The following is a 27,707-nucleotide window of genomic DNA, read 5'->3' as shown; positions in this document are numbered from 1 at the left end:
GAAAAAGCTGACTAAGCCTCACGGCTATCAGATCTGACAGACAATGTGTGTCGGAATGTGGCCTGCCACACTAAAGTCCTGCTTGACCAGGTTTAGCCCAAATGATCTCAGTTGTACTGACCTTAGTCATCATTCCTCCTCTTCCTTATGCAACCTAGGTTTATGTGAGTGTTTACATTCTAGGAAAACAACACGGGCAACACCGCAACAATTCCATCGATGTGCGATCTTAAGAGGTTTTGGCATTTTTTAAAGGCATTGCTATAGGAGTTACATACTGTATGGACTATTAAGCATAGCCTTGAAGAGAAACTCCACTCAACTTATATTTAGGTATTTTCTACATTAGTCCACTGTTGATACAATCCCAAAATGTTTTCCATGTCAGCAGCCAAGTTCTCAAGATATTGGACTTTGAAGAAGAAAGTGTCACCAGCCATATCAGCACGACATGCAAAACATTTTGAGACTGTATCAACAATGGACTAATTTTTAAAAAATACCAGAATATCAAGGTTCCCTTTAAAAACTCCCACACAACTTCAGGTCCTCCTTTTGCACGAAAGGTTGGAAATCTGACAGATCTCACCAGATGTTCGATAGCTTAACTGTTTGCACAGTGTCACAGTGGCCTTAGCCTGTAAAGGTATTGAACAGCATAGTGTGTCAATGTATAATAGTGTTTCAAAGTGTGTCATAGTGTGTTAAAGTAAGTTCTACATGGAACAGAGGACCAGGAAATTAACTATTTTCTGTTGATTTGTGTGGGAGCACCATCCTGAGTGTTGTTTATATTTGTGTATTTGCTGTGGTTGCTCTATTTGCTGACGGTTGCATTCACTTGAAAGAGCATTTAGACAGCAAGGCTGGAGCACACATGCTAAAATGTTCAAGCCTTCTCTTCCTCATAAAAGATTGTTGAAAATACAAATAATTATTTGTATTTTCTCGTACACTTTCAAAAGTTTGCTCGTCCCCCTAGAGTCAGATAATTGTAAGTAAAATTAGAATAACTATCCTGGGTGTAGTGCAGTATCTCAGAGTTAAACATCTACCTCAGATATTCCATTATTTTTATTTCGAGCAGACTTCGGCTGGATACATCTGCTTTTCTTATAATGGAAATCAGAAGTGTTTAAGTAATTCCATCCCATCCCTCCCCTTTCAGAGCACTCTCAAATTACCAATGGAATGAAGTTTGGACTCTTACTTCTAGAGCCTCAGTAGTTTTACCAGCTAGGACAAGTGGATCTAAAGAAATTCTTCTCTAGGCTTGCATTATGGAAAATAGCTCTCAATCCAGCAGTCAGCAGGCTCTATGGAAAGATGTGAGTCTTAATTTCATTCTTTTGTACTAATTGTTCATACTCTACCGACTGTAGAATATGGTTAGGATTAGGAGATGTTGGTAATAAGTGGCAATAAATTCAATATCTTCATTGAATTAATACATATCTTGATGCTTATGGACACATAATCAGTGATGTAACATGGGGTCATTGGGTGTTATATTATTGGGTGATGAAAAGATAATGAATGCATTTAAAATTACCAGAAATGTCAGTATTTTGTCATGCATATTGGGCAAAAACATCCTTTACAAACAAAATAACAATTGCAATTACCTATATTGTGAGTTTTAGGTGGTTTGAGGGGCTAAAAGATCATTGAGATGTTAAGAAAAAATTAAATACTGATGTATTTCAAATTCCTAGAGTTATATCTGACATTTGCACTTTGGAATAACAATTAGAATGGGACTTGATATTGGTGTCTGACTGAGTGCTTAGAGTATACTATTTTCCTCATCTTTCCCCTCTACCTTGCCTATCTTCCGTACACTTAAGTTGTACAAGTTCACCTGAGCTAGGGGACTTGCTAAATTCCTAAAAAAAATGTATCATCTAGCTATTTTATTTTGAATTTTAGTACCCTTGTAGGTACATTTTTGGGAGAGATCAAATATTGAATTTAGCCTTTACTACTACAACCCATAGAAGCACATTGAATTACACATTCATAAATGGAAAAACAGACAGTCCCCCAAAGAATCTCATGTGAAGATTGTGTCAATTGTTACAGCAGACTCACTGAGGGAATTATTATGATTCAAAAACCACCTGTGGCATTACATTTCTGAAGAAAATATTCAATAATAAAAAAGTGTGTATTGAATGCTAAGTGGACCACACTTAGTCCAGTCTTGTGGAATCATTTAAACTAGTCTTGTGGACTAATGTGGTTTCATGTGTGTTACCTTATGCAAAAATGTCAATTACATTGGATGTACAGTACATTAGCTCTTGCAGTGTTTTCTTTTTTGTTTCATTTTTTAAAGAATGCCCTCTATCCATCCCTCTCTCTTTCTGTCTCCCTCAGAATAACAAGGGGCTTCAGGCTCCCCTCATCACAGACTGAGTCCTGCCATAGAGGCACCAAATACCTGCCTGATTGTCAACCCTTAAACCCGTTTAACACTGGTCGACTGGCAGTTGTCTGTGTGCACACTCTCTACTCCTTTCACTCTCTTCGCCTCTGCCTCTGCCTCCGCCTCCGCCTCCCCCTCCCCCCTCTGTCTTTCTTTGAACAATTTATATTCTGTGCAGACAGAGCTTTGTCGTCAAGTTAAGTTTCCACTACATACTGTATGCAAGCTGTTGGAGGAGAGAGTAGACTTCGGCCACATTTATAAGGCCTTCTGTTTCCTATCCTCATTGTGAGGAGAGCTAGAGCCTTGGATGTTTATTGCTACAGTTATAGTTAATCACATACAATGCCTTCGGAAAGTATTCAGACCCCTTGACTTTTTCCACACTTTCACGTTACAGCCTTATTCAAACATTTATTAAATAGTTTTTTCCCCCTCATCAATCTACACACAATACCCCATAATAACAAAGGAAAAATAGATATTTTTGCTAATTTATTAAACAGAGAAAACAGAAATATCACATTCACATAAGTATTCAGACCCTTTAATCAGTACTTTGTTTGTTGAAGGACCTTTGGCAGCGATTACAGCATTGATTATTTTTGGGTATGACGCTACAAGCTTGGCGCATCTGTATTTGGGGAGTTTCTCCCATTCTTCTCTGCAGATCCTCTCAAAGCGTACAGAGGCCCATTATCAGCAACCATCACTCCTGTGTTCCAATGGCATGTTGTGTTAGCTAATCCAAGTTTATAATTTTAAAAGGCTGATTGATCATTATAAAACCCTTTTGCAATTATGTTAGCAGAGCTGAAAACTGTTGTCCTGATTAAAGAGGCAATACAACTGGCCTTCTTTAGACTAGTTGAGTATCTGGATCATCAGCATTTGGGGTTTGATTACAGGCTCAAAATGGTCAGAAACAAATAACTTTCTTCTGAAACTCGTCAGTCTATTCTTGTTCTGAGAAATTAAGGCTATTCCATGCGAGAAATTGCCAAGAAACTGAAGATCTTGTTCAACGCTGTGTACTACTCCCTTCACAGAACAGCTCAAACTGGCCTTAACCAGAATTGAAAGAGGGGTGGGAGGCCCCGGTGCACAACTGATTGGCCAATAAAAAGAAAAGATTAAGATGGGCAGAAGAACACAGACACTGGACAGAGGAACTCTGCATAGGAGGCCAGCATCCCGGAGTCGCCTCTTCACTGTTGACGTTGAGACTGATGTTTTGCGGGTACTATTTCATGAAGCTGCCAAGGCCCATATCGGCGGATGGGGTGGATTGAGATGCAGTCCATGCAAAAACTGATAACATAATCAAAAAAGTATATTTAATGCACAGGACTGTGGAAATATCAGAGCTGTGCCCATGGTAACCCCGTAAACAATTAATGTGCTAATGCCCGGCTATTAAAAGGGACAGGCAACTATTTGAGACTCGCCTTTTAATTGACATTTTTGAGTACTTCAGACTCCAGAAATAAACATTTATAATTCTTTCACCCCTTAAATCTTCATTCACCCCTCTAATACTTGTCCATGGGACCGGCTGACATTCACTCAGTCACACTACTTCTCTCACTCACATTCATGAACAAGATATTGTGTATGAACTACATATACCTTTTATAAATGGCACCCTCATTTTGTCAAACATTACCCAATCCACTGTAATAATTACAATCACAGTTGAGACAACAAAGCTGTTTTATCATAGCCTTGCATGCAAGAAGATGGCCCAATTATTTTAAAGAACAACTTCGCTAATTTAACTTTACTCCGATATCTTCTTTTCATTGTCCTCAGAGACCTTCGATAGCAGCAGTGTGAATCAGAACATTTCATTCCCTCACCACTGGTGCTTTGTGGGGGAACAAAAGCCCTTTTTTATTAATGTGTGGCCTTGAGCCCAGGGAATTGAGTTTTAATTTGAAGAAAAGTAAAATAAACATGACCTTTTAGTATATCCGCAGTTCTGCAGATTTTCAAAATAATGATTATTTACTCTGTGCAGGGAAGTACACTACATAACCAAAAGTATGTAAAAGTATGCTCTTCAAAGATCTCATTCCAAAAACATGGGCGTTAATATGGAGTTGGTCCCACCTTTTATGCTATAACAGCGTCTACTTTTCTGGGAAGGCTTTCCACTAGATGTTGGAACATTGCTGCGGGAACTTGCTTCCATTCAGCCACAAGAGCATTAGTGAGGTCGGGCACTGATGTTGGGCGATAAGGCCTGGCTCGCAGTAGGTGTTCCAATTCATCCCAAAGATTGGGTTGAGGTTAAACTCTGTTCAGGCCAGTCCAGTTCTTCCACACTGATCTCGACAAACCATTTCTGTATGGACCTCGCTTTGTGCACAGGACATTGTCATGCTGAAACAGGAAAGGGACTTCCCCAAACTGTTGCCACAAAGTTGGACGCACAGAATCGTCTAGAATGTCATTGTATGCTGTAGCATTAATATTTGCCTTCAGCCCCAGATCAATATTCCTGGGTATTGTTTACATAATCCTCCCAGCATTTCTGCAACTTTATATAGTTTGACAGTTCACACTATGAATAGAGTATTCATGGGTTGCACGTTTGTCACAATATTGTTTTGAAGGTTCTCTTGAGGTCTGGTGGCCGACCGAATGTTCTACCTAATGCTTTCTCAATTGGCACTGAAGAAGATTTACTCTAAAGTGTGTAATAGTGACTTGGAAACACAATTACATTTCTAAAGGAGGCAAATAATTAATAGGAAAACCTTTTGTCATCATTGTGATGTAGTCAGATTGACTTTAGATGTAGGATAGCATCATCTAGCTAGCTAAGAGTGAGGAGTGCCAAAAGTTAGTTAGCTAACGTAGTTTTGACAAACTTTTCTTGCTAATGACAACATTTCCATCGATCTAAAGTAAATTCAACGACCTAATGATGACAAAATTGTTTCCTACTAATTATTGATTTTCCAAGCCACTATAGTGTAATTTAGAAGAAACAATAATCTGCACTCATTCAGAGTGACTGGGCACCATTTGACTTTTGTGCACCACTATGGCTGAGAGCATCTTGAGAACGTTGTTATCAATGGCTTGATGCGACGGAGTGATGGAGGTGAAACCCATAAATAAAGGCTATCTAGAGAATGAACATATTTATGTAAGCAACATTAGGAATCTTGCATCTAATGATTGTCAGACATTATTTCACTTGTGTCATGTTACAATGAGGTTATTACAATGTATATCATTGCTAATACCATTAGAATAACACATTTTCTCAGTGCAGCTGTAGTGAACATTTTAAAGTCATTATAGTTACTTAAAGGACAGTATGATATGTACATGAACCACTCTGAAGTGTGAATGGATAAAAAATGCTTCCCAATTCATATGTTCTCCTTAGGTGGAGGTGGGGAAAGAGAAGACTGTGTACCGGAGCTACCAGCGAGGAGCCCTGATTCTGGGGCTGGTTTTCCTGGTGTTGACCCTGGGCATCTTCAGCCTTAGACACCTCTGGAGCCCAAGTCTGGGGAGGGTAAGGCCTGGCTCAGTAACAGCAGTATTGCTTTACAATCATCTAGTAAACTAGAGTCAGTGTAAAGGTTTAGTCTAGGGGGGGGGGGGGGGGGGGGGGGGGGGTAAGACCTGGCTCATGTCAATAACAGGGGGATGTCATGACTGATCATATTGCTTCAAGATCAACCAGTTGACTAGAGTCATGGTAAACATTTAGTCTGGGCATGGGGAGGGTAAGGCCTATCTTATGTCAATAACTGTGGAATGTTATGATTAGGGCTGTGGTGGTCACAAAATTTCATCAGCCAGTGTCTGTCAAGTAAATAATTGTCGGTCTCACGGTAATTGAGCATTAATTAACAGAAACACATTTAGCATCTCCTGGCTTTCACACATAGCCTGCTGATGCAGAACTTTGGAACATCTACATTTTTAAAAGTCTAATGAATCCATGTAATATAGCCGACAACTTCACAACAAATCTATTTATTTTAGACAGGGTTAAAGAAGCATGATATGAAGAAAATGTAGTATATTTCAGAAGAACAGAATAGCATACTCCGAGTTGTCTTTATGTTAGGTCCTGCTGTGGCTATGCCAAATGGCTTTGGGTTACACTAGTTCATTTAGCAGACAAGATTTCTTTACAAATCTGTGGCATTATTTTAGAATATTTTATTGTATGAATAATACAATTGAACAAAGCTGAGTTGTTATACAAATATTGGGCTATATGTTTTGATAAATTAATACATTGTCACGATTCTTCAAAGTCGAACCCAGAAGCAGACCAGGACAAGGAGAGTAGGAAAAAGGTGAGTATTTATTTACAAGTGAATGGGTAGATATATCCAGGTGGTGTAGCGGGTAGCGGTGATGAGTTGATGGGAGTAAATAGGTGGATCCAATGGGGAAGCGGAATCTTCTGACGACCAGGCGGGAATGGGGTAAATGATCCGGGTGAGTAACTGAAGACAGAACAAACAGAGGTAAGTTCAAGGCAAGCAATACGTAACAAACAACAAAACAACTTCTATCCAACTTGAGGCTGATACTCTGGCACAACATACTGTTCATGGCTAACGATCCGGCAGGGAATGGATGTCAGGTCCGGGCTTATAAAGAGGAGAGATGATGATCAGGACCAGGTGTGCATATAGCTGATGGGATACAGGTGCGGGTAATCAGAAACCCCAACTGGCTACATTGCCCGGCAACCAGACAGGGTGCGTTCCAGGACGCCGGAAAAACTCTCCAGGACAGAACATAGACAAAAAACAGACTCAGGAAACGGGATTCGTGACATACATTTTAAGGCTGCATGATGCGACTAATTGTGATTTATAAAAAGTTGAGCTCTGCTTTGTTTTTTTTGCTCAGGCTGTACACACTTCATTAGTCTCATTCACAATTTGACAAGCACTTGATAATGCCTCGAATTTGACGGCGACGTTACCTTTGTGGCTGTAATACACTCCATGTCTTTGTTGTGCCCTTCTCCCTGAGTGTTGCGTGCTCTCCATCACGTTATCGGGTCTTTCTCAAAGGCTACAAGTGAAGACAGACACATCGGGAACGCAACTGTGCGTGTCCTTATTGGATGAACTGTCCACATTTACTTTTCGTCAGCCAACAAGATGAGTAGGCCTAATGATTAGCAAAAGCACTAGCCTATGTCACTCTACTATCCCCCATAGTACAAAAGTCAACCTATTCTATTCTATTCTATTCTATGGGAGAAATAAACATTCCATCCATAGTCTGGGACAGTTGTGGGATGCAATAGATCCCAAATTAATACAACCACTAGCATCAAAAAAATGTTTAAGCAATGTGGCTGACACAACAGATCAGAACATTTATCTTAAAATGTTGATAAACTATTAGGTGTCACGTTCGTCATAAAGAGTAGAACAAGATGCAGCGTGGTATGTTTCTTTATTCATCCTTTATTTTGGAAATTAAAACTTCAAATAACAAAACAACAAAACGAACCGTGAAGCTGGACTAATGCTCACAGGCATCAATACATAGACAGGTCCCACAAAGCACAATGGGAAAATGGCTACCTAAATATGATCCCCCATCAGAGACAACGAAAAACAGCTGCCTCTGATTAGGAACCATATCAGGCCAACATAGATATACAATTACCCTAGATAACGCACCCCGACCCAACCCACATAGAGAATAAACAGCTCTCTACGGTCAGGGCGTGACATTAGGCTATTTCTTCACAGTATAAGCGCAGCAATGGGCACATGGCAGTAGGCTATAAGCTATAATTAGCAGGAAAACACCATTTTCAAAAGTGACCGCAAATGCAATTATGCATGTAATGCTTTTATTATAAAAGTGCATTTTTATGGTAAATTATCTTCCCCAAAATTGAAACTCATGCGCTGCTTATGTATGCCAGTTAGGCTCTACACCCTTGTCAAGCGGGTTAATGTGCATAATTTTAAGAAGTTATTTGGCCACTTTAGATGTGATACAAATCTTATCAAAACATTTAGGCCTATGGCCTAGGCTACATGAGATGTGTGACTATTATTCGAAAACGTTTCTTATTGCTGGGCATCATTCACAAGGGATAGGCTAATATTGTCACTCATCAGACTATTCTTGATTTAATCTTATCTTTACAAATACTAAATAATGTGTGTAAAATGTATTTTAATTTAGACTGGACCATTATCATGCACCTGTCTTGACACAGGGGTGGTCGGAAAAAATATGTCATCTATGCACTTAAATAGCAAATGGCAGATGCTTTTCCCGTGATTAATTTTCATGCCAGCCAGGTAGGCTATACTCCTGTTGTAAAGATAAGCAATATGCTTAATTTTAGGAAAATTGAGAAATAAATATAGCAGGCCTAACCTAATAGAAAGCTGATTGGATCCTCCTCTTTTTAGTAGAGGCCATCGCTCTGTTTTCTCACACAATTGCATAGCCTATAGAAATGTAATGCAACATGAGCTCATGAGTGTTTGATTTGATTTTCGATTACATTTGCATTGATGTCAGAGTGATTAGAGAGACAATAGAGTACTAACTAAGTAGCAGGCAGTTAGCAAGTTTGGTAGGCTACTAATGACCATGAGCAGCATCAGTGCTTGCAGAAGCCTAATTACCGTGACTAACCGGTCACGTGGAATTTGGCTGCCTTCATGACTCGTGACCACCGGTGTGGCGGTAATACGGTCATCGCAACAGCCCTAGTCATGATGACTCTTCATATTTCTTCACAATCAACCAGTAGACTAGGTTTCCATCGCTCTTATCAAACAAGCTCATGTCCGACCTTGAAACAGGTTAACAGTTACACATCTGCTCATTCTTCTCTACCTGCTCATAAAAAAGCTATATCGATGTCCTGCTACAATGCTGTATGACCCAGCTTTTAATGGAACATTTGAATTGCTAGGACTCTGGATAAAAGACCCACTGAAGCTTTTCCTGACCAAATCATATCTATGACTTTCATGGAAAATGTGTAAGAAATGGAAAGAGATGGTCACACAAAGAGCCAAAGACAGCCTCAGCCTGCATTCGGTATAATATAATGCAGTATAATAATACACTAAATTAAAAGCTCTATTGGCCATCAAAAAGACAGACATTTTGAAATGATTATTTCAATGTCTTGGCTGTCAAGTATGTAATTTCAAGAAGCATTTGTGTTAAACGATGACTTCTCTGGTTGACTGCAGCGTCATTTATCATTTTGTCTATCAGCTTCTCTCTACAAGCCGTGTAAATATGTTTAAGCAATTCGTGTTCCTGATACCTCTGTCCAAACAACCTTAATTGCTGTTGACCACATTGGCAGCACTAGAACTCAAGCCTCTTCATGATATAATTGGAGTAAACTCTTGTCCGATCCATTAATCTTGTAAAAATCCAATTCACTCACTTTTGATGGAGAGCATTTTCACTCCGCATCTTTCCCCCAGATTACCCAAGGGGCGTAGAAGCTAATTAACTCAAGACTATGCCCCAAAAAATACATCAATAATTTCTTCTCAAGGACAATTATCCAGTATTTTTGTTCCAGGCGCTACTGTGAATAAGAGAAAATGACTGCAAATGATTTTGTTTCTTAACCAGAAAATTAAGACTGATAATCAAACTACCTATATGCTATATTACTCAAGTTCGGGAATGTTGTCAAATAATTCATATTTATTCAAATAATTCATATTTATTTATAGTATTTATAAAAAAATAAAAAAGACAGCATTATAGGAAGGGACAACTAATGCAATAATAAACCCCCAAATACAACAAACTGGAACACGAAAGTACTAAAAAGCCTGAAATTAGACAGGAATCAATGTGGCAATAGAAACAAAACAAACAGAGGACATAGGACATACGGTATGTGAGTGAGTATATGTGGGGGGGGAGTACAGGTGTGTTTGAAGATGGGGTGCCTGAGAGTTTGTGTGATTGGAAAAGTGTGATGAGTTGAAAGTGAGTGAGCAAAGAAAGTAGTTGCAAATGTCGGAACCCATTTGTGTCTATGAGCAGAAGTTGCGACGAGTTCAGAGATCCACTAAAGCAGCCCAGTCCCCTCAAGAGTCTGAGCATAATATTCAAGGATTTTCTCAAAGCTGCTAATGACAACCTTGACAACTTCGTACCTTGCTGAAGGGAATTCCGGTGGGGTATCAAGAATCCTCCACCACCTAAAGGACATCCAGCAAACTTAACACAACTGTGGGACACATTGGAGTCAACATGGGCCGGAATGCCAGTAGAATGCTTTCGGCACCTTGTAGAGTCCATGCCCTGAGGAATTGAGTCTGTTCTGAGGGCGAAAGGGGGGGATGCAACTCAATATTAGGAAGTTGTTACATAAGTATTCAGACCTTTTACTCAGTACTTTGTTGAAACATCTTTGGCAGTGATAACCGCTTTAAATCTTCTTGGGTATTACGCTACAAGCTTGGCACACCTGTAATTGGGGAGTTTCTCCCATTCTTCTCTGCAGATCCTGTCAAACTCTGTCAGAATGGATGGGGAGCATCGCTGCACAGCCATTTTTAGGTCTCTCCAGAGATGTTAGATTGGGTTCAAGTCCAGGCTCTGGCTGGGCCACTCAAGGACATTCAAGACAATTCCTGCGTAGTCTTGGTTGTGTCCTTATGATTGTTGTCTTGTTGGAAGGTGAACCTTGGCCCCAGTCTGAGGTCCTGAATGCTCTGGAGCAGGATTTCATCAAGGATCTCTGTACTTTGCTCCATTCATCTTTCCCATCTTTCCCATCCATCTTTCCAGTCCCTCCCGCTGAAAAACATCCCCATAGCATAATGCTGCCGCCACCATGCTTCTCCCCCGATTGCTCAGTTTGGCTGGGTGGCCAATTCTAGGAAGAGTCTTGGTTCTTCCAAACTTCTTCCATTGAAGAATGATGGAGGCCAGTGTGTTCTTGAGGACCTTCAACATTGCAGAAAAGTGCCTCGACACAACCCTGTCTCAGAACTCTATGGAAAATTCCTTCGACCTCTTGGCTTAGTTTTTGCTCTGACATGCACTGTCAACTGTGGAACCTTATAGAGACAGGTGTGTGCCTTGTCCAATCAATTGAATTTACCACAGCTGGACTCCAATCAACTTATCTTATCTTATCTTATCTTAACATCTTGTCGTGACTTGACTTGAACATTAATCTGAGAACTGTTATTTATCTCATCAAGTGACTAACAATGAACTCATTATGATATGGGACACCACGACAGCAGTTATTTAAAGAGTTACCATCTCCTGAATTAAAATCTAAAAGATCTTTACCTATCTCATGTATAAACAGTCAATTTATTAATCATGACCTCATGTTATATAATAATTCTGAACTGTCGAATACCTTGTTGCATCAGCACATTTGTTTAATTATTTACTTGCTAATTAAATGGTAATACAGAAAAAACATACACACTTAATATGTTAAGAACAGGTCCCTAGCAGACTGACAACAATATGGTTGCTTGTTACAAAAGACATGGAGAGTGTGAGAGAGACAGAGAGATGGACAGAGACACTTAACGTTGGTACATTTAGAAACTACTCTCATTAATAGAACTCCAATACTTTGCACACTAACCCCCACCCGCTTGTAGTAAGAAATCATACAATTATTTTGTGAAATTCCTTGGTTCGGCGTGTATCTCTGTCGGAACCAGGCCCTCTTGGAAAGGGGGGTTGGGCCTTTTCGCGGCACGCTTGTAAGGATCTGATGGAGCAAAAATGGTCCCAACAAGTCTTCTACTGTTGTTCTTCTCTGCAGTTGTCTGGTGTCCGGTGACTTGTCGTGTAGTCCTGAACAGAACTACAGAGTTGATTTTCCTTCTATTCACTCTGAAAGATGCCTCTTTGAAGGTAGGCTATCCAGCCGTGTCGATGGTTCCCAGTGGGGTGATGAGAGTAGAGTAATATGATGGTTTGAGCAGAGTAGTAGAATGGTCCCACTCAATTTGCTTTTCTAGATACTTTACTTAGGACAGTGATTGTCCGGGAGGTGAGTTTATCGTCAAACCACTTTAAATGTAAAGCTGCAGCTCTATGTCTCCATGGTTTGATATGTTCATTCTTAACCCATCATTTTATGCAGTTTGTTCAAAATGGGCGGTTCCGTCAGGCTGACACACTCTCTGACCTCACTCAGGGATGTGACTTGTCACTGTGTAAAGCTTATGTAAAACAATTATCTCTTATAGTTTCTCAAAAACAAACAAAACGACATTAGTGTTCTGTAGATCGCCTCTGACCATTCCCCACGTTCTATGTTAGAATATTGTTTTTGTAGTATAGTTTTGAATGTGTTAGAGTTTGGACGGGAAAAAGTATTCTTGAAACAAAGCACACTCCTTGGGTGAATTTGGAGAGGGAGAACAGAATGTTCTGTCCTTGATATACAACAGGGAGAGAGTTGTTAAACCCCCTGCAGTAAATGTGATATTTGTAATACATTTGCAAAAAATTCTAAAAAGCTGTTCTTGCTTTGTTGTTATTGGACATTGTGTGTAGAATGATGAGTGGGAAAAAACAATTTAATCAATTTTAGAATGAGGCTGTAACGTAACAAAATATGGAAAAAGGGAAGGGGTCTGAATATTTTCTGAAAGCACTGTACAGTACAACTGAGGCGATAGCGTTAGAAATGCTGTTGGCTGCTAATCTGGTTCTGTTCTGTAGGTGGCATTTGTGCTCTTTTCAAAGGTTGGGTCCCAATCTCTGGGAAGCCCTATGGTCTATGTGTGCAGGGGTGTGTCTGCCAGTCATGGGGACGACAATCCAACTAGGGATGGGGGGAGGTTTTAGCGGGTAGACTATTGGAGGACAATTGGAGTTTTACTCAGTCACAGCTACAGTATGCTTAACACTGCAAATATCATGGTACATCTACATGGACACTAAATCATCATGGTACTTTCTAATGGCAAGTTTACAAATATGTATTATGATAACTACAATTGAAACTTGTATCTCCTTACGGTAAGCGGTGAAATAAGTATAGCTAGTTAAAATTGACATGACTTAGCTAAGAAAAGATGTTAAGTCTTTACCTGCCTACAGGAGAAGGAATATAATATCTAATGTTTACAGGAAACATTTACATTTACATTTTTTGATGAAGTTGTGTGGATAAAGGACAGGGAGGTGAAATATATTTCTCCCATGGACAAAGTAACTCAAAAGGGGTGATGATATTAATTAACAAAAATGTAGATCCGAATTTGCACACTGTCCAAACAGATCCGCAAGGAAGGTGGATCCTTTTAAGTGTGCTATTGGACGACAAATATATTTGTCTCAATCTACTGAGAGAAACGTGGTGGACGCTCCATCAAGCTAGTCGTCTTGGCTACTTTCTTATATCATTGTCGCTGGCACCAAAAGTTGTTAATTAATATGGGACAGAATGCGGTCGGGCCATCAAATAATTGGCATACACATTACTCTTACGGCATTTCCACATAGGTGATGATATTGGAAATGTCACAACTCTCTCTCTTGGGTGAGGATCATAGACGCCAGATCAGCTCACGCTCTCTCGCTCTCCCACCAGAGTTTTATTACTTAACAACCGGATCGTAAATACTTTGCAGAAACTCTCCCTTCTGCTCTGCAGTATTTGGTTTTAAATATACTTAAGTATCAAAAGTAAAACTATAAATCATTTAACATTTCTTAAATTAAGCAAACCAGATGGCACGGTTTTCTAGTTTTTAAAAATGTATGGATAGCCAGAGGCACAAACCAACATTGAGATATAATTTACAAACAAAGCATTTGTTTTTAGTAAGATCCGCCAGATCAGTGGCAGTAGGGATGACCAGGAATGTTTATTTTGATAGGGACGTGAATTGGATTATTTTCCTGTCCTGCTAAGCATTCAAAATGTAACGAGTACTTTTGGATGTCAGGGAAAATGTGTGGAGTAAAAGGTATATTACTTTCTTTAGGAATGTAGTGGAGTAAAAGTAAAAGTTCGCAAATGTAAATACCTCCAAAAACAACTTAAGTATTACTTAAGTATTTTTACTTAAGTACTTTACACCACTGCTTTACCCTACATACCCTACATACATGGGTGCAGCAGATCTCCTTTTTGTTTGGGACACTTCAAATGTTTCTTTAGACCCCATGCAATTCAATACTCTTTTTTTTATTATTATGTATTTCCAGTGCCTACAGAAAGCATTCATACCCCTTGTCTTATTGCACATTTTGTTGTGTTACAGCCTGAATTCAAAATCATTTAAAAAATAATTCATCCCACCCATCTACGCTACACACAACACCCCATAATGATGAAGTGAAAATATGTTTTTAGAAATGTTTATTTATTTCTTGAAAATGACATACAGAAATAGCTCATTTACATAAGTATTTACACCCCTGAGGCAATACATGTTAGAATCACCTTTGACAGCAACTACAGCTGTGAATCTTTCTGGGTAAGTCTCTAAGAGGTTTTCTTACCTGGATTGTACAATATTTGCATTATTATTTAAAACATTCTTCAAGGTCTGTCAAGTTTGTTGTTAGACAGCCATTTTTTTAGTCGTGTCATATTTTCAAACCACTCAAAGACATTAAAAAAAATGTGATGGGGGGCATCCACTCCCACCCTCTTCAGAGGGCAAAAATAAACTCTGTTTTTACAGCTGTACATTGTACACATTTTACATATATGTCACTTTTTTCTCTTTATTTCTTACAGTAGCTACATAACAAAATTCATATAATATTTTAATATACAGTACTGTGCAAAAGTTTTAGGCAGGTGTGAAAAAATGCTGTAAGAATGTTTTCAAAAATAGACTTCTTAATAGATTATTTGTATCAATTTACTAAATTCAAAATGAGTGAACAGAAGAAAAATCTAAATCAAATCCATATTTGGTGTGACCACCCTTTGCCTTCAAAACAGCATAAATTGTTGTAGGTACACTTGCACAAAGTCAGGGATTTTGTAGGCATATAGTCAGGTGTATTTTATTTTTATTTTTTTTATTTTTTTACCTTTATTTAACCAGGCAAGTCAGTTAAGAACAAATTCTTATTTTCAATGACGGCCTGGGAACAGTGGGTTAACTGCCTGTTCAGGGGCAGAACGACAGATTTGTACCTTGTCAGCTCGGGGGTTTGAACTCGCAACCTTCCGGTTACTAGTCCAACACTCTAACCACTAGGCTACCCTGCCGCCCCAATGATTGATATGATTAAACAATTATACCAAACAGGTGCTAATGATCATCAATTCAATATGTAGGTTGAAACACAATCATTAACTGAATCAAAAACAGCTGTGTATGAGGAATAAAACTGGGTGAGGAACAGTCAAACTCAGCTAACAAGTTGAGGTTGCTGAAGACCGTTTACTATCAAAAGTCATACACCATGGCAAGACTAAGCACATCAAGACACAAGTTAGTTATACTGCATCAGCAAGGTCTCTCCCAGGCAGACATTTCAAATCAGGCAGGGGTTTTCAGAGGTGCTGTCCAAGCTCTTCTGAAGACGCACAAAGAAATGGGCAACGTTGAGGACCGTAGAAGCAGTGTTCGGCCAAGGAAACTTACTGCAGCAGATGAAACACACAGCATGCTTACTTCCCTTTGCAATCGGAAGATGTCCGTCAGTGCCATCAGCTCAGAATTGGCAGAAAACAGCGGGACCCTGGTACACCCATCTACTGTCCGGAGAAGTCTGGTCAGAAGTAGCCTTCATGGAAGACTTCCGGACAAAAATCCATACCTCCGACGTGGAAACAAGGCCAAGCGACTCAACTATGCACGAAAACACAGGAACTGGGGTGCAGGTGCTCTGGACTGATTAGTCAAAATTTTAAATATTTGGCTATAGCAGAAGGCAATTTGTTCACCGAAGGGCTGGAGAGCGGTACACAAATGATTGTCTGCAGGCAACAGTGAAGCTTGGTGGAGGTTCCTTGCAAGTTTGGGGCTGCATGTCTGCAAACGGAGTTGGGGATTTGGTTCAGAATTAATCTCCTCAATGCTGAGAAGTACAGGCAGAGATTTATGCAGGGAGGCATCTGATTGGCCCCAAATGTATTGTGCAGCATGACAACGACCCCAAATATACAGCGACAACCATTAAGAACTATCTTCAGCGTAAAGAAGAAGAAGGAGTCCTGGAAGTGATGGTATGGCCCCTACAGAGCCCTGATCTCAACATCGTCGAGTCTATCTGGGATTACATGAAGAGAGAGAAGCACCTGAGGCTGCCTAAATCCACAGAAGAACTGTGGTTAGTTCTCCAAGATGTTTGGGCCAAACCTACCTGCCGAGTTCCTTCAAAAACGGTGTGCAAGTGTACCTTTAGAAAAATGTATGCCGTTTTCAAGGCAAAGGGTAGTCACACCAAATATTGATTTGATGTAGATTTGTCTTCTGTTCACTCACTTTGCATTTTGTTAATTGATAAATGTAATCTATTAACATGTCTGTTTTTGAAGCATTCTTACAATACAGCACACCTTGTCACACCTGCCTAAAACTTTAGCACTGTACATTACATCTAGATAGATAGTACATATACATTACAAATCATGTTTTCAGTCAAAACTATTATAGAACATGAGCTTTAAAACCCACCTCTCAGCTACTCTCAGTAAACCACCCTCTTATGATTTCTATGTGCCATATATTTTTCAACTGTGCTGTGATGGTTCACATAAATTCTGAACCTGTCTAATAGCAAAGTATCTACAGATTATAAGTTAAAGATACATTTTCTATTGAAAGTATTATTAAATTGTTGATGGATTGACACTGGTTTTCCAAATCTCATATTAATGCTATTTGTAGGGTTAATTTTAGATAAATGTTGAGTTTCCTTCCATTCCAGCAACTGAGTTAGGAAGGACGCCTGTATATGTGTAGTGACTGGGTGTATTGGTACACCATCCAAAGTGTAATTAATAACTTCACCATGCTCAAAGGGATATTCAATGTTGCTTTTTTTCACCCATCTACCAATAGGTGCCCTTCTTTGCAATGCATTGGAAAACTTCCCTGGTCTTTGTGGTTGAATCTGTTTTTGAAATTTACTGCTTGACTGAGGGACCTTACAGACCTTACAGACCTTACAGAATTATATGTCAAAGATAACCCTGAAGGAGCTGCAAAGCTCCACAGCGGAGATTGGATTATCTGTCCATAGGACCACTTTAAGCCATATACTCCACAGAGCTGGGCTTTAGGGAAGAGTTGCCAGAAAAAAAGCCATTGCTTAAAGAAAAAAATAAGCAAACACGTTTGGTGTTCTCCAAAAGGCATGTGGGAGATTACAAAACTTATGGAAGAAGGTACTCTGTTCAGATGAGACTAAAATGTAGCTTTTTGGCCATGAAGGAAAACGCTATGTCTGGCGCAAACCCAACCCACCCAGCATGGTGGTGGCAGCATCATGTTTTTCGTCGGCAGGGACTGGGAAACTGGTCAGAATTGAAGGAATGATGGATGGCCCTAAGTACAGGGAAATTCTTGAGGGAAACCTGTTTCAGTCTTCCAGACATGAGAGACTGGGGCGGAGGTTCACCTTCCAGCAGGACAATGACCCTAAGCATACTGCTAAAGCAACACTCGAGTGGTTTAAGGGGAAACGTCTTGGAATGGCCTAGTCAAAGCCCAGACCTCAATCCACCAGCGGAACTCATTCAACTTGAAAGAGCTGGAGCAGTTTTGCCTTGAAAATGGGAAAAAATCCCAGTGGCTAGATGTGCCAAGCTTACAGAGACATACCCCAAGAGACTTGCAGCTGTAATTGCTGTAAAAGGTGGCTCTACAAAGTATCAACTTTTTTTGTTAAGTCTTTTTTTTGTCTTCTTTCTTGTTTGTTTCCCAATAAATCATATTTTGCATCATCGAAGTGGTAGGCATATTGTGTAAATCAAATCATACAAACCACCAAAATATCCATATTAATTTGAGGTTGTAAGGCAACAAAACAGGAAAAATGCCAATAGGGGTGAATACTTCCAAAAGCCACTGTATATATATATTGTTAGGGTTTTCTTGCGGTGAAGGAGAAGAGGACCAAAACGCAGCATGGTTATTCTGATACATGTTTAATAAAGAAAAAACACGAACAGTACAAGAACAACAAACGTAACGTGAAAACCTATACAGCCTATCTGGTGCAAACAAACACAGAGACAGGAACAATCACCCACGAAACACTCAAAGAATATGGCTGCCTAAATATGGTTCCCAATCAGAGACAACGATAAACACCTGCCTCTGATTGAGAACCACTCCAGACAGCCATAGACTATGCTAGATACCCCCACTAAGCCACAAACCCAATACCTAACAAAACCCCAAGACAAAACACACCACAATAAATAAACCCATGTCACACCCTGGCCTGACCAAAATAATAAAGAAAACACAAAATACTAAGACCAGGGCGTGACAGAACCCCCCCTCAAGGTGCGGACTCCCGGCCGCACACCTAAACCCATAGGGGAGGGTCCGGGTGGGCGTCTGTCCACGGTGGCGGCTCCGGCTCGGGACGTGGACCCCACTCCAACAAAGTCTTAGTCCCTTTGCCTTGCGTCCTTAGATAGGCGACCCTCGCCGCCAACCTTGGCCTAGTAACCCTCACCAAGGACCCCACTGGACTGAGGGGCAGCTCGGGACTGAGGGGCAGCTCGGGACTGAGATAGCTCGGGACTGAGGGGTAGCTCGAGACTGAGGGGTAGCTCGGGACTGAGGGGCAGCTCGGGACTGAGTGGTAGCTCGGGACTGAGGGGTAGCTCGGGACTGAGTGGTAGCTCGGGACTGAGGGGTAGCTCGGGACTGAGGGGTAGCTCGGGACTGAGGGGTAGCTCGGGACTGAGTGGTAGCTCGGGACTGAGGGGTAGCTCGGGACTGAGGGGTAGCTCGGGACTGAGGGGTAGCTCGGGACTGAGGGGTAGCTCAGTACTGAGAGGAAGCTCAGTACTGAGAGGAAGCTCAGCACTGAGAGGAAGCTCAGGCAGGTAGTTGGCTCTGGCAGATCCTGGCTGGCTGGTGGTTCTGGCAGATCCTGGCTGACTGGCGGTTCCGGCAGATCCTGGCTGACTGGCGGATCCTGGCTGAATGGCGGATCCTGGCAGAATGGCGGATCCTGGCTGACTGGCGGATCTGGAAGATTCTGGCTGACTGGCGGATCCTGGCAGACTAGCGGATCCTGGCAGACTGGCGGCTCTGGCTGCTCCATGCTGACTGGCGGCTCTGGCTGCTCCATGCTGACTGGCGGCTCTCGATGCTCCATGCTGACTGGCGGCTCTCGATGCTCCATGCTGACTGGCGGCTCTGGCTGCTCCATGCTGACTGGCGGCTCTGGCTGCTCCATGCTGACTGGCGGCTCTGGCTGCTCCATGCTGACTGGCGGCTCTGGCTGCTCCATGCTGACTGGCAGCTCAGGCGGCTTCTTGCAGACTGGCAGCTCTGGCGGCTCCTTACAGACTGGCAGCTCTGGCAGCTCCTTGCAGACTGGCAGCTCTGGCAGCTCCTTGCAGACTGGCAGCTCCTTGCAGACTGGCAGCTCCTTGCAGACTGGCAGCTCCTTGCAGACTGGCAGCTCTGGCAGCGCTGAACAGGCGGGAGACTCCGGCAGCGCTGGAGAGGAAGAAGGCTCTGGCAGCGCTAAACAGGCGGGAGAATCCGGCAGCGCTGGAGAGGAGAAAGGCTCTGGCAGCGCTAAAGAGGCGGGAGACTCCGACAGCGCTAAACAGGCGGGAGACTCCGACAGCGCTGGAGAGGAGAAAGGCTCTGGCAGCGCTGAACAGGCGAGGCGCAAAATAATAAAGAAAACACAAAATACTAAGACCAGGGCGTGACATATATATTTTTTTAATTGAGCAAACTGGATGGAATATGGGAAAAAATCTAAAATAAATATTATTAAAATTATTCACAGAAATTTCCCTACATTAAGATTACAACCTCTCACTTTCGGGTATTTGATCAATGAATTTATCTCCATAATATCGCTATTTTTAAAATAAACCATAGAAATCTGGTTGAAATTTCAGTTTAATCCACCAGGAAAAAAACATAATAAATATTGCAACATATTATTGTTAAACTCGAATATACTAATTGATTTAAAGAAAGACATTACAAATAAGACACAGAAATACAGTTGAAGATTACATACACCTTAGCCAAATACATATAAACTCAGTTTTTCACAATTCCTTACATTTAATCCTAGAAAATATTCCCTGTTTTAGGTCAGTTAGGATCACCACTTTATTTTAAGAATGTAAAATGACAGAATAATGGTAGAGAGAATGATTGATTTATTTCAGCTTTTATTTCTTTCATCACATTCCCAGTGGGTCAGAAGTTTACATACACTCAATTAGTATTTGGTAATATTGCCTTTAAATTGTTTAACTTGAGTCAAACGTTTCGGGTAGCCTTCCACAAGCTTCCCACAATAAGTTGGGTGAATTTTGGCCAATTCCTCCTGACAGAGCTGGTGTAAGTGAGTCAGGTTTGTAGGCCTCCTTGCTCGCACATGCTTTTTCAGTTCTGCCCACAAATTTTCTATGGGATTGAGGTCAGGGCTTTGTGATGGCCACTCCAATACCTTGACTTTGTTGTCCTTAAGCCATTTTGCCACAACTTTGGAAGTATGCTTGGGGTCATTGTCCATTTGGAAGACCCATTTGTGACCAAGCTTTAACTTCGTGACTGATGTATTGAGATGCTGCTTCAATATATCCACATGATTTTCATTCCTCATGTTGCCATTTATTTAGTGAAGTTCACCAGTCCCTCGTGCAGCAAAGCACCCCCACAACATGATGCTGCCACCCCCGTGCTTCACGATTGGGATGGTGTTCTTCGGCTTGCAAGCCTCCCCCTTTTTCCTCCAAACATAACGATGGTCATTATGGCCAAAAGGTTTCTATTTTTGTTTCATCAGACCAGAGGACATTTCTCCAAAAACTACGATCTTTGTCCCCATGTGCAGTTGCAGACCGTAGTCTGGCTTTTTTATGGCAGAGCAGTGGCTTCTTACTTCCTTTGGAGCAGTGGCTTCTTCCTTGCTGAATGGCCTTTCAGGTTATGTCGCTATAGGACTCGTTTCACTGTGGATATAGATACTTTTTTACCTGTTTCCTCTTGCATCTTCACAAGGTATTTTGCTGTTTTTCTGGGATCTATTTGCACTTTTCCCACCAGAGTACGTTCATCTCTAGGAGACAGAACGCGTCTACTTCCTGAGCGGTATGACGGTTGCGTGGTCACATGGTGTTTATACTTGTGTACTATTGTTTGTACAGATGAACGTGGTACCTTCAGGCATTTTGAAATTTCTCCCAAGGATGAACCAGACTTGTGGAGGTCTACAATGTTTTTTCTGAGGTCTCGGCTGATTTCTTTTGATTTTCCCATGATGTCAAGTAAGAGGCACTGAGTTTGAAGGTAGGCCTTGAAATACATCCACAGGTACACCTGCAATTGACTCAAATGATGTCAATTAGCCTATCAGAAGCTTCTAAAGCCATGACATCATTTTCGAGAACTTTTCAATCTGTTTAACCTGTTATGGCTGCAATTCCATTATCGGGATCGATATGACAACTACCAGTGAAAATAGAGGGCGCCACATTCAAAACACAGAAATCTCATAATTACAATTCCTAAAACATGCATGTGTTTTATATAATTTTAAAGCTATTCTCATTGTTAATCCCACCAAAGTGTCCGATTTCAAATAGTCTTTTCAGCGAAAGTACTACAAACGATTATGTTAGGTCTCCACCAAACCACAATAAGCACAGCCATTTTCCAGCAATGTAGATGATAATACAAGTTATACACATGGGATTATATATATACCTCTCCTTAATGCAACCGCTGTGTCAGATTTTTAAAAAGGTTTACGGAAAAAGCAACCCATGCAATAATCTGAGAAGGAGCTCAGAACAGTAGCCAAATTAGCCTCCATGTTGGAGGCAACAGAAACCAGAAAATACATGATAAATGTTTCCTTACCTTTGATGAACTTCATCAGAATGGAGTCCTAGAAATCCCAGGTCCACAATAAATGCTTGATTTGTTCGAAAATGTCCATTTGTTTATGTCCAATTAGCTACTTTGGTTAGTGCGTTTGGTAAACAATTCCAAAGTCACAAAGAGCGTCCACTATAACGTGACGAAATGTCCAAAAATTCCGTAACAGTTAGTAGAAACATGTCAAACGATGTACTGAATCAATCTTTAGAACGTTGTTTACATATATCTTGAATAATGTTCCAACCGGAGAATTAGAATTACTTCAGATGAGCGGTGGAACGCAAGTCCTTCCCCTGTGAACGCGCCTGGTGAAAGCATGGTCCACTCATGGCTGTGGTGACTATTTCCTGTGTCAATCAACCCCCCTTCACATTAGAGTCATCAGACAAAGTGCTATTGACTGCTGACATCTAGTGGAAGACGTAGGAAGTGAAAACTCATCCATATCTCGCTGTAATTTCAATGAGACCTTGGTTGAAAATATGCCTCCTCCAGAAAAAAAACAGGAAGTGGAATTTCTCAGGTTTTTGCCTGCTATATGGGTTCTGTTATACTCACAGACATAATTCAAACATTTTAGAAACTTCAGAGTGTTTTCTATCCAATACTAATAATAATATACAAATATTAGCAACTATGACTGAGGAGCAGGCCGTTTGATATGGGCACCTTTTATCCAAGCTGCCCCTGCAGCCATAAAAAGTTAAAGGCACAGTCAACTTATTGTATGTAAACTTCTGACCCACTGGAATTGTGATACAGTGAATTATAATTGAAATAATCTGTCTGCAAACAATTGTTGGGAATATTACTTGTGTCATGCACAAAGTAGATGTCGTAACCAACTTGCCAAAACTATACTTTGTTAACAAGAAATTTGTGGAGTGGTTGAAAAACAAGTTTTAATGACTCCAACTTAAGTGTTTGTAAACTTCCAACTTCAACTGTACCTTATTTACATAACCATTCAGATCCTTTGCTATGATACTCGAAATTGAACTCAGGTGCATCCTCTTTCGATTGATCATTCTTGAGATGTTTCTACAACTTGATTGTAGTCTCCTTTGTAAAATTATTTGATTTGACATGATTTGGAAAGGCACACACCTGTAGTGTGCAAAAACCAAGCATTGAGGTCGAAGGAACCACCAAGACTCTTCCTGGAGCTCGTCACCCAGCCAAACTCAATAATCAGGGGATAAGAGCCTCTGACAGAGTTCCAGAGTTATTTTGTGGAGATGGGAGAACTTTCCAGAAGCACAACCATGTCTGCAGCACTCCATTAATCAGGCCTTTACCGTAGAGCGGCCAGATGGAAGTCACTCCTCAGTAAAAGGCACATGAAAACCCTCTTGGAGTTTGCCTAAGACTCTCAGACCATGAGAAACACGATTCTCAGGTCTGATGAAACCAACATTTAACTATTTGGCCTGAATGCCAAGCATTATGTCTGAAGGAAACCTGGCACCATTCCTACGGTGAAGCATGGTTGTAACGCTTGTCGTCTGGGGAAGGAAGGGAGGACCAAGGTGCAGCGTGATAAGTGTTCATATTGTTTAAAGAAATATGCAACACTAGACAAAACAACAAACACGACAAACAAACAGCCCTGAAAGGTGAAACAAAAACACTAAACAGGAAACAGTCCCGTGTGGCACAGACACTAACACGGAAAATAAACACCCACAACTCAAAAGTGAAACCAGACTACCTAAGTATGATTCTCAATCAGGGACAACGATTGACAGCAATACTAGGCCGAACACAGAAATCCCAAATTATTGAAAAACGAACATAGACAACCCACCCAACTCACGCCCTGACCATACTAAAACAAAGACATAACAAAGGAACTAAGGTCAGAACGTGACAATGGTGGTGGCAGCATCATGCTGTGGGCATGTATTTCAGTGGCAGGGACTGAGATAAGTCAGGATCGAGGGAAAGATGAATGAAATCCTTGATGTAAACTTGCTGCAGAGCGGTCAGGACCTCAGACTGGGGAAAAGGTTCACCTTCCAACAGGACAACGATCCTAAGTACACAACCAAGACAATGCAGGAGTGGCTTCGGGACAAGTCTCTGAATGTCCATGAGTGGCCCAGCCATAGCCCGGATTTGAACCCGATCGAACATCTCTGGAGGGACCTAATAGCTGTGCAGCGACGCTCCCCATCCAACCTGACAGAGCTTGAGAGGATCTGCAGAGAATGGGAGAAACTGTCATGTATTGTCATGTTGTGTCTTGTTCCTGTTCTTTCTCTTCACCCTGTCTCCCTCTGCTGGTCGTATTGGGTTGCCTTCTCTTCCCCTCCTTCCCCCAGCTGTTCCTTGTCTTCTCTAACTACCTCGTTCACCCTTTTCCCACCTGTTCCCTTTTTCCCTCTGATTGGGTCTCTATTTCTCTCTCTGTTCCTGCTTCTGTCTTTGTCAGATTCTCGTTTGAGTTTCTCATGCCAGAACCAAACTATCGTCGTGTTTGCTTCAACCTTGTCCTGTCCTGTCGGAATCTGCCTGTTCATCTGAGGCTACGTGTGATCAGGTACCTCTGTCCTCTACAACCCAGCTAATCTCCTCTGCTGCTAGAAGGGGAACTCTTCTGTGATTTCAGAAGGACTTTATGTTTCATTTGTCGCCCTCTCTGCGGGTTGTTTGTTTCCACATTAAAGGACTCTGTTTTTGTTAAACCGCTTTTGGGTCCTCACTCACGTGCATAACAGAAACTCCCCAAATGCAGATGTGCCAAGCTTGTCGTGTCATACCTAAGAAGACTCTAGGCTGTAATCACTGACAAAGGTGCTTCCACAAAGTACTGAGTAATGGATCTGAATACTTATGTAAATGTGAGATTTCAGTTTTTCATTTTTAATAAAACAATTAACATTTCGAATAACCTGTTTTTACTTTGTCATATGTGGTATTGTATGTAGATTGATGAAAGGGAAAAAACGATTTAATCAATTTTAGAATAAGGCTGTAACCTAACGAATGTGGAAAAAGTCAATCGGTCTGAATACTTTCTGAATGTACTGTATGTTACACATGCAGCTGACCAAAATATATTGAAATGTCTGCTCTACCAAAAACTACAACCAACTGATTGCAGCATTACAGCAACAAAAATGTAAGAGGAGTGGAAGGGGGAGAAGCTAGGGGGAGAAGCTAAGGAACTTGTCTGTCGGCCCTGCGTTAAAGACCAAAATTAGTTGAAAGAAATGTATGATTAATAAAAAAGTATACCAGTTATTTTTAAGGAGCAAAAAATTGACAGCTGCACCATACAGGTTGCAAAATAGTTGGGTAGAGATTTTCGATGTACCGATTCAATGGCACATAGTTAATGAACTGATTTTACAAAACAACGCCGAATTCAAAACTGAGTTTTTCAACTTAAAATATAATACAACATCTTGTAACCAATATAATGTTATATACATGGGGGATAGAACCACTCCAGCCCTGCAGATTTTGCTGTGAGGAGAATTATCTTTAGATCACTTGTTTTGGTATTGCCCAGTTCATTAGCTTGTTTTTGGTCTCAAGTACAGGAATGTCTTCTTTAATTGACAATCTGTAGAAACTATGAGAATAGAAAGTTTAACGTTTTTGAAACATCACTACACAGATGAAACATACATGGCAAGCAGATATCAAAACTGGATGGTTTTCAGAGATAGATGGGAAGAGTTTGAGGTTTGCTGGAGGGTAGGGGAGGGGTGAAGGGTAGCTGAAGTGTGGGGGAAATGTTCGTAAAATTTATATTTTGTATATTTATCGCTTCAATTAGCGATAAAACAACAATTTGACATACCACGTCTACTACCACACTGTAAAAAATATTGTGCCCCAAATAGGTCACTATTTGCATCAGCTTTATAAGTAAATCCAACAAGGAGGATCTTTTAAGTGTAATATGCTTCGCTTTTAGTGTATTACAAACTCAAATATATGAAGTGCAAACAACAACTGGATCTAAAAAATTCCTTCCATTCAACTTAATTTTATCAGGTTTACAAACAGTTTTTTGTTGTTTGACCTGCTTACATTCTTCAAGTCCCAAACTAATGTTATAAGTTTGATATACTTCATGTAATCAGTTACAGACCTAATATTGTACGTTTAATTTGCTGAATTCATTCAGTATCGTAATTGATATTCTATGTTTTATCTACAAATGTTTTTTTCTCAGTTACTTATGGTACTCAGGTTAGTAAAATGTACTTAAATTGGATCCCTACTGCTATATACTCACAACTATACTTAAAAAGCTGATACAAATAGTTACCTCAATATACTTGGGATAATTTATATACAAGCAAAAATAAACAATGGTGTTCAACTTCAAACTTCCACACCTTTATTTTGAATAAAATAAATGTTATAATTGTATCATTTCTTCAAACTTCAATCTCAAATTGCACCTTAAACCCTACTCCTTAGGCGTTCGTATTTTGTAATCTGTAAGCATTCTGGGTATAGCTCCACCTTGCCTCCTTAGGTAAAGTTACATCCAGATAGCTTGCACCTGACTACAAATACTTTTAGATCTTCACAACTGCATAAAGTTTAGGTGATAGTTTGAGATGAGCACTTTGACCTCACATCGCGTACAGTTTGGCAATCATTTTCTGGTGGTCTGTGTGCCCCTTAACAACAAAGCAATATTTTAATAGAAACGTAAATTAACGATTTGTCTTAATAGACTTTACACAAAGCACAATATGAACTTTAGCTCAAATACAACCTAATTTAAACTGTTTTAGATTCATCAAAACATACATTGCACATTTGTTACAAAATATATGGCAAATTGTCCCTTAAACCTGATTCCATATGGACTAGTGAAGACCATATGGACATATTGTTTTGAAAGGTATAAGCATTCTGGGTATAACTCCACCTTGCCTCCTTAGGTAAAATGACATCCAGATAGCTGACACCTGACAAATAATATCAGATATCCACCAGTGCATATGGAGTAAGTTTTAAAACAAAGCTGTTTTTTTAAACAGGAATAGACAATGTCTCTTATGACTTCACCTGACAAAGAGCATCATATAAACTGTAGCTCCTATACCACCTAACAACTAGATTTCCAGCTTACTGAGTAGGGTTTAGACCACAGTTTGTGGGTGGCCCTTTCAGAGTTCGTATAGATATCTTTAGATATCTCTGAAAACAAGTAACTTCCTCTTTAGAGCTTGGAT

General features: G+C 40.5%; 1 protein-coding gene and 1 long non-coding RNA gene across 3 annotated transcripts in view; one reads left to right on the top strand and one right to left on the bottom strand.

Annotated features, from left to right (window-relative positions):
- The first annotated feature begins 996 nt into the window (after positions 1–996).
- The window catches only part of LOC110505189 (tenomodulin), a 113,680-nt gene continuing 86,969 nt past the window's right edge, over positions 997–27,707 (top strand). Inside the window, exons 1-2 of one of the 2 annotated variants that reach the window (XM_021584228.3) lie at positions 997–1,328; positions 5,832–5,963. In XM_021584228.3, coding sequence (XP_021439903.1) covers positions 1,281–1,328; positions 5,832–5,963 — 180 coding nt within the window. In that variant the 5' untranslated portion in view covers positions 997–1,280. The remainder of the gene's footprint in view (positions 1,329–5,831; positions 5,964–27,707) is intronic. The other variant, XM_090219944.1, reaches the window with a different exon arrangement.
- On the bottom strand, positions 6,750–7,098 carry LOC149971998 (uncharacterized). Its single transcript, XR_016491730.1, has 2 exons — positions 7,015–7,098; positions 6,750–6,912 (listed from the first exon to the last, which is right to left on the bottom strand). It is a non-coding gene; the product is annotated as an uncharacterized LOC149971998 (long non-coding RNA).

This window comes from Oncorhynchus mykiss, chromosome 25 (genome assembly GCF_057628025.1).
Source record: "Oncorhynchus mykiss isolate SJ-2025 chromosome 25, ASM5762802v1, whole genome shotgun sequence".
Taxonomy (NCBI): domain Eukaryota; kingdom Metazoa; phylum Chordata; class Actinopteri; order Salmoniformes; family Salmonidae; genus Oncorhynchus; species Oncorhynchus mykiss.
Note: the sequence above shows the minus strand (reverse complement) of the source record. Positions and strands in the feature narration are given on the sequence as shown.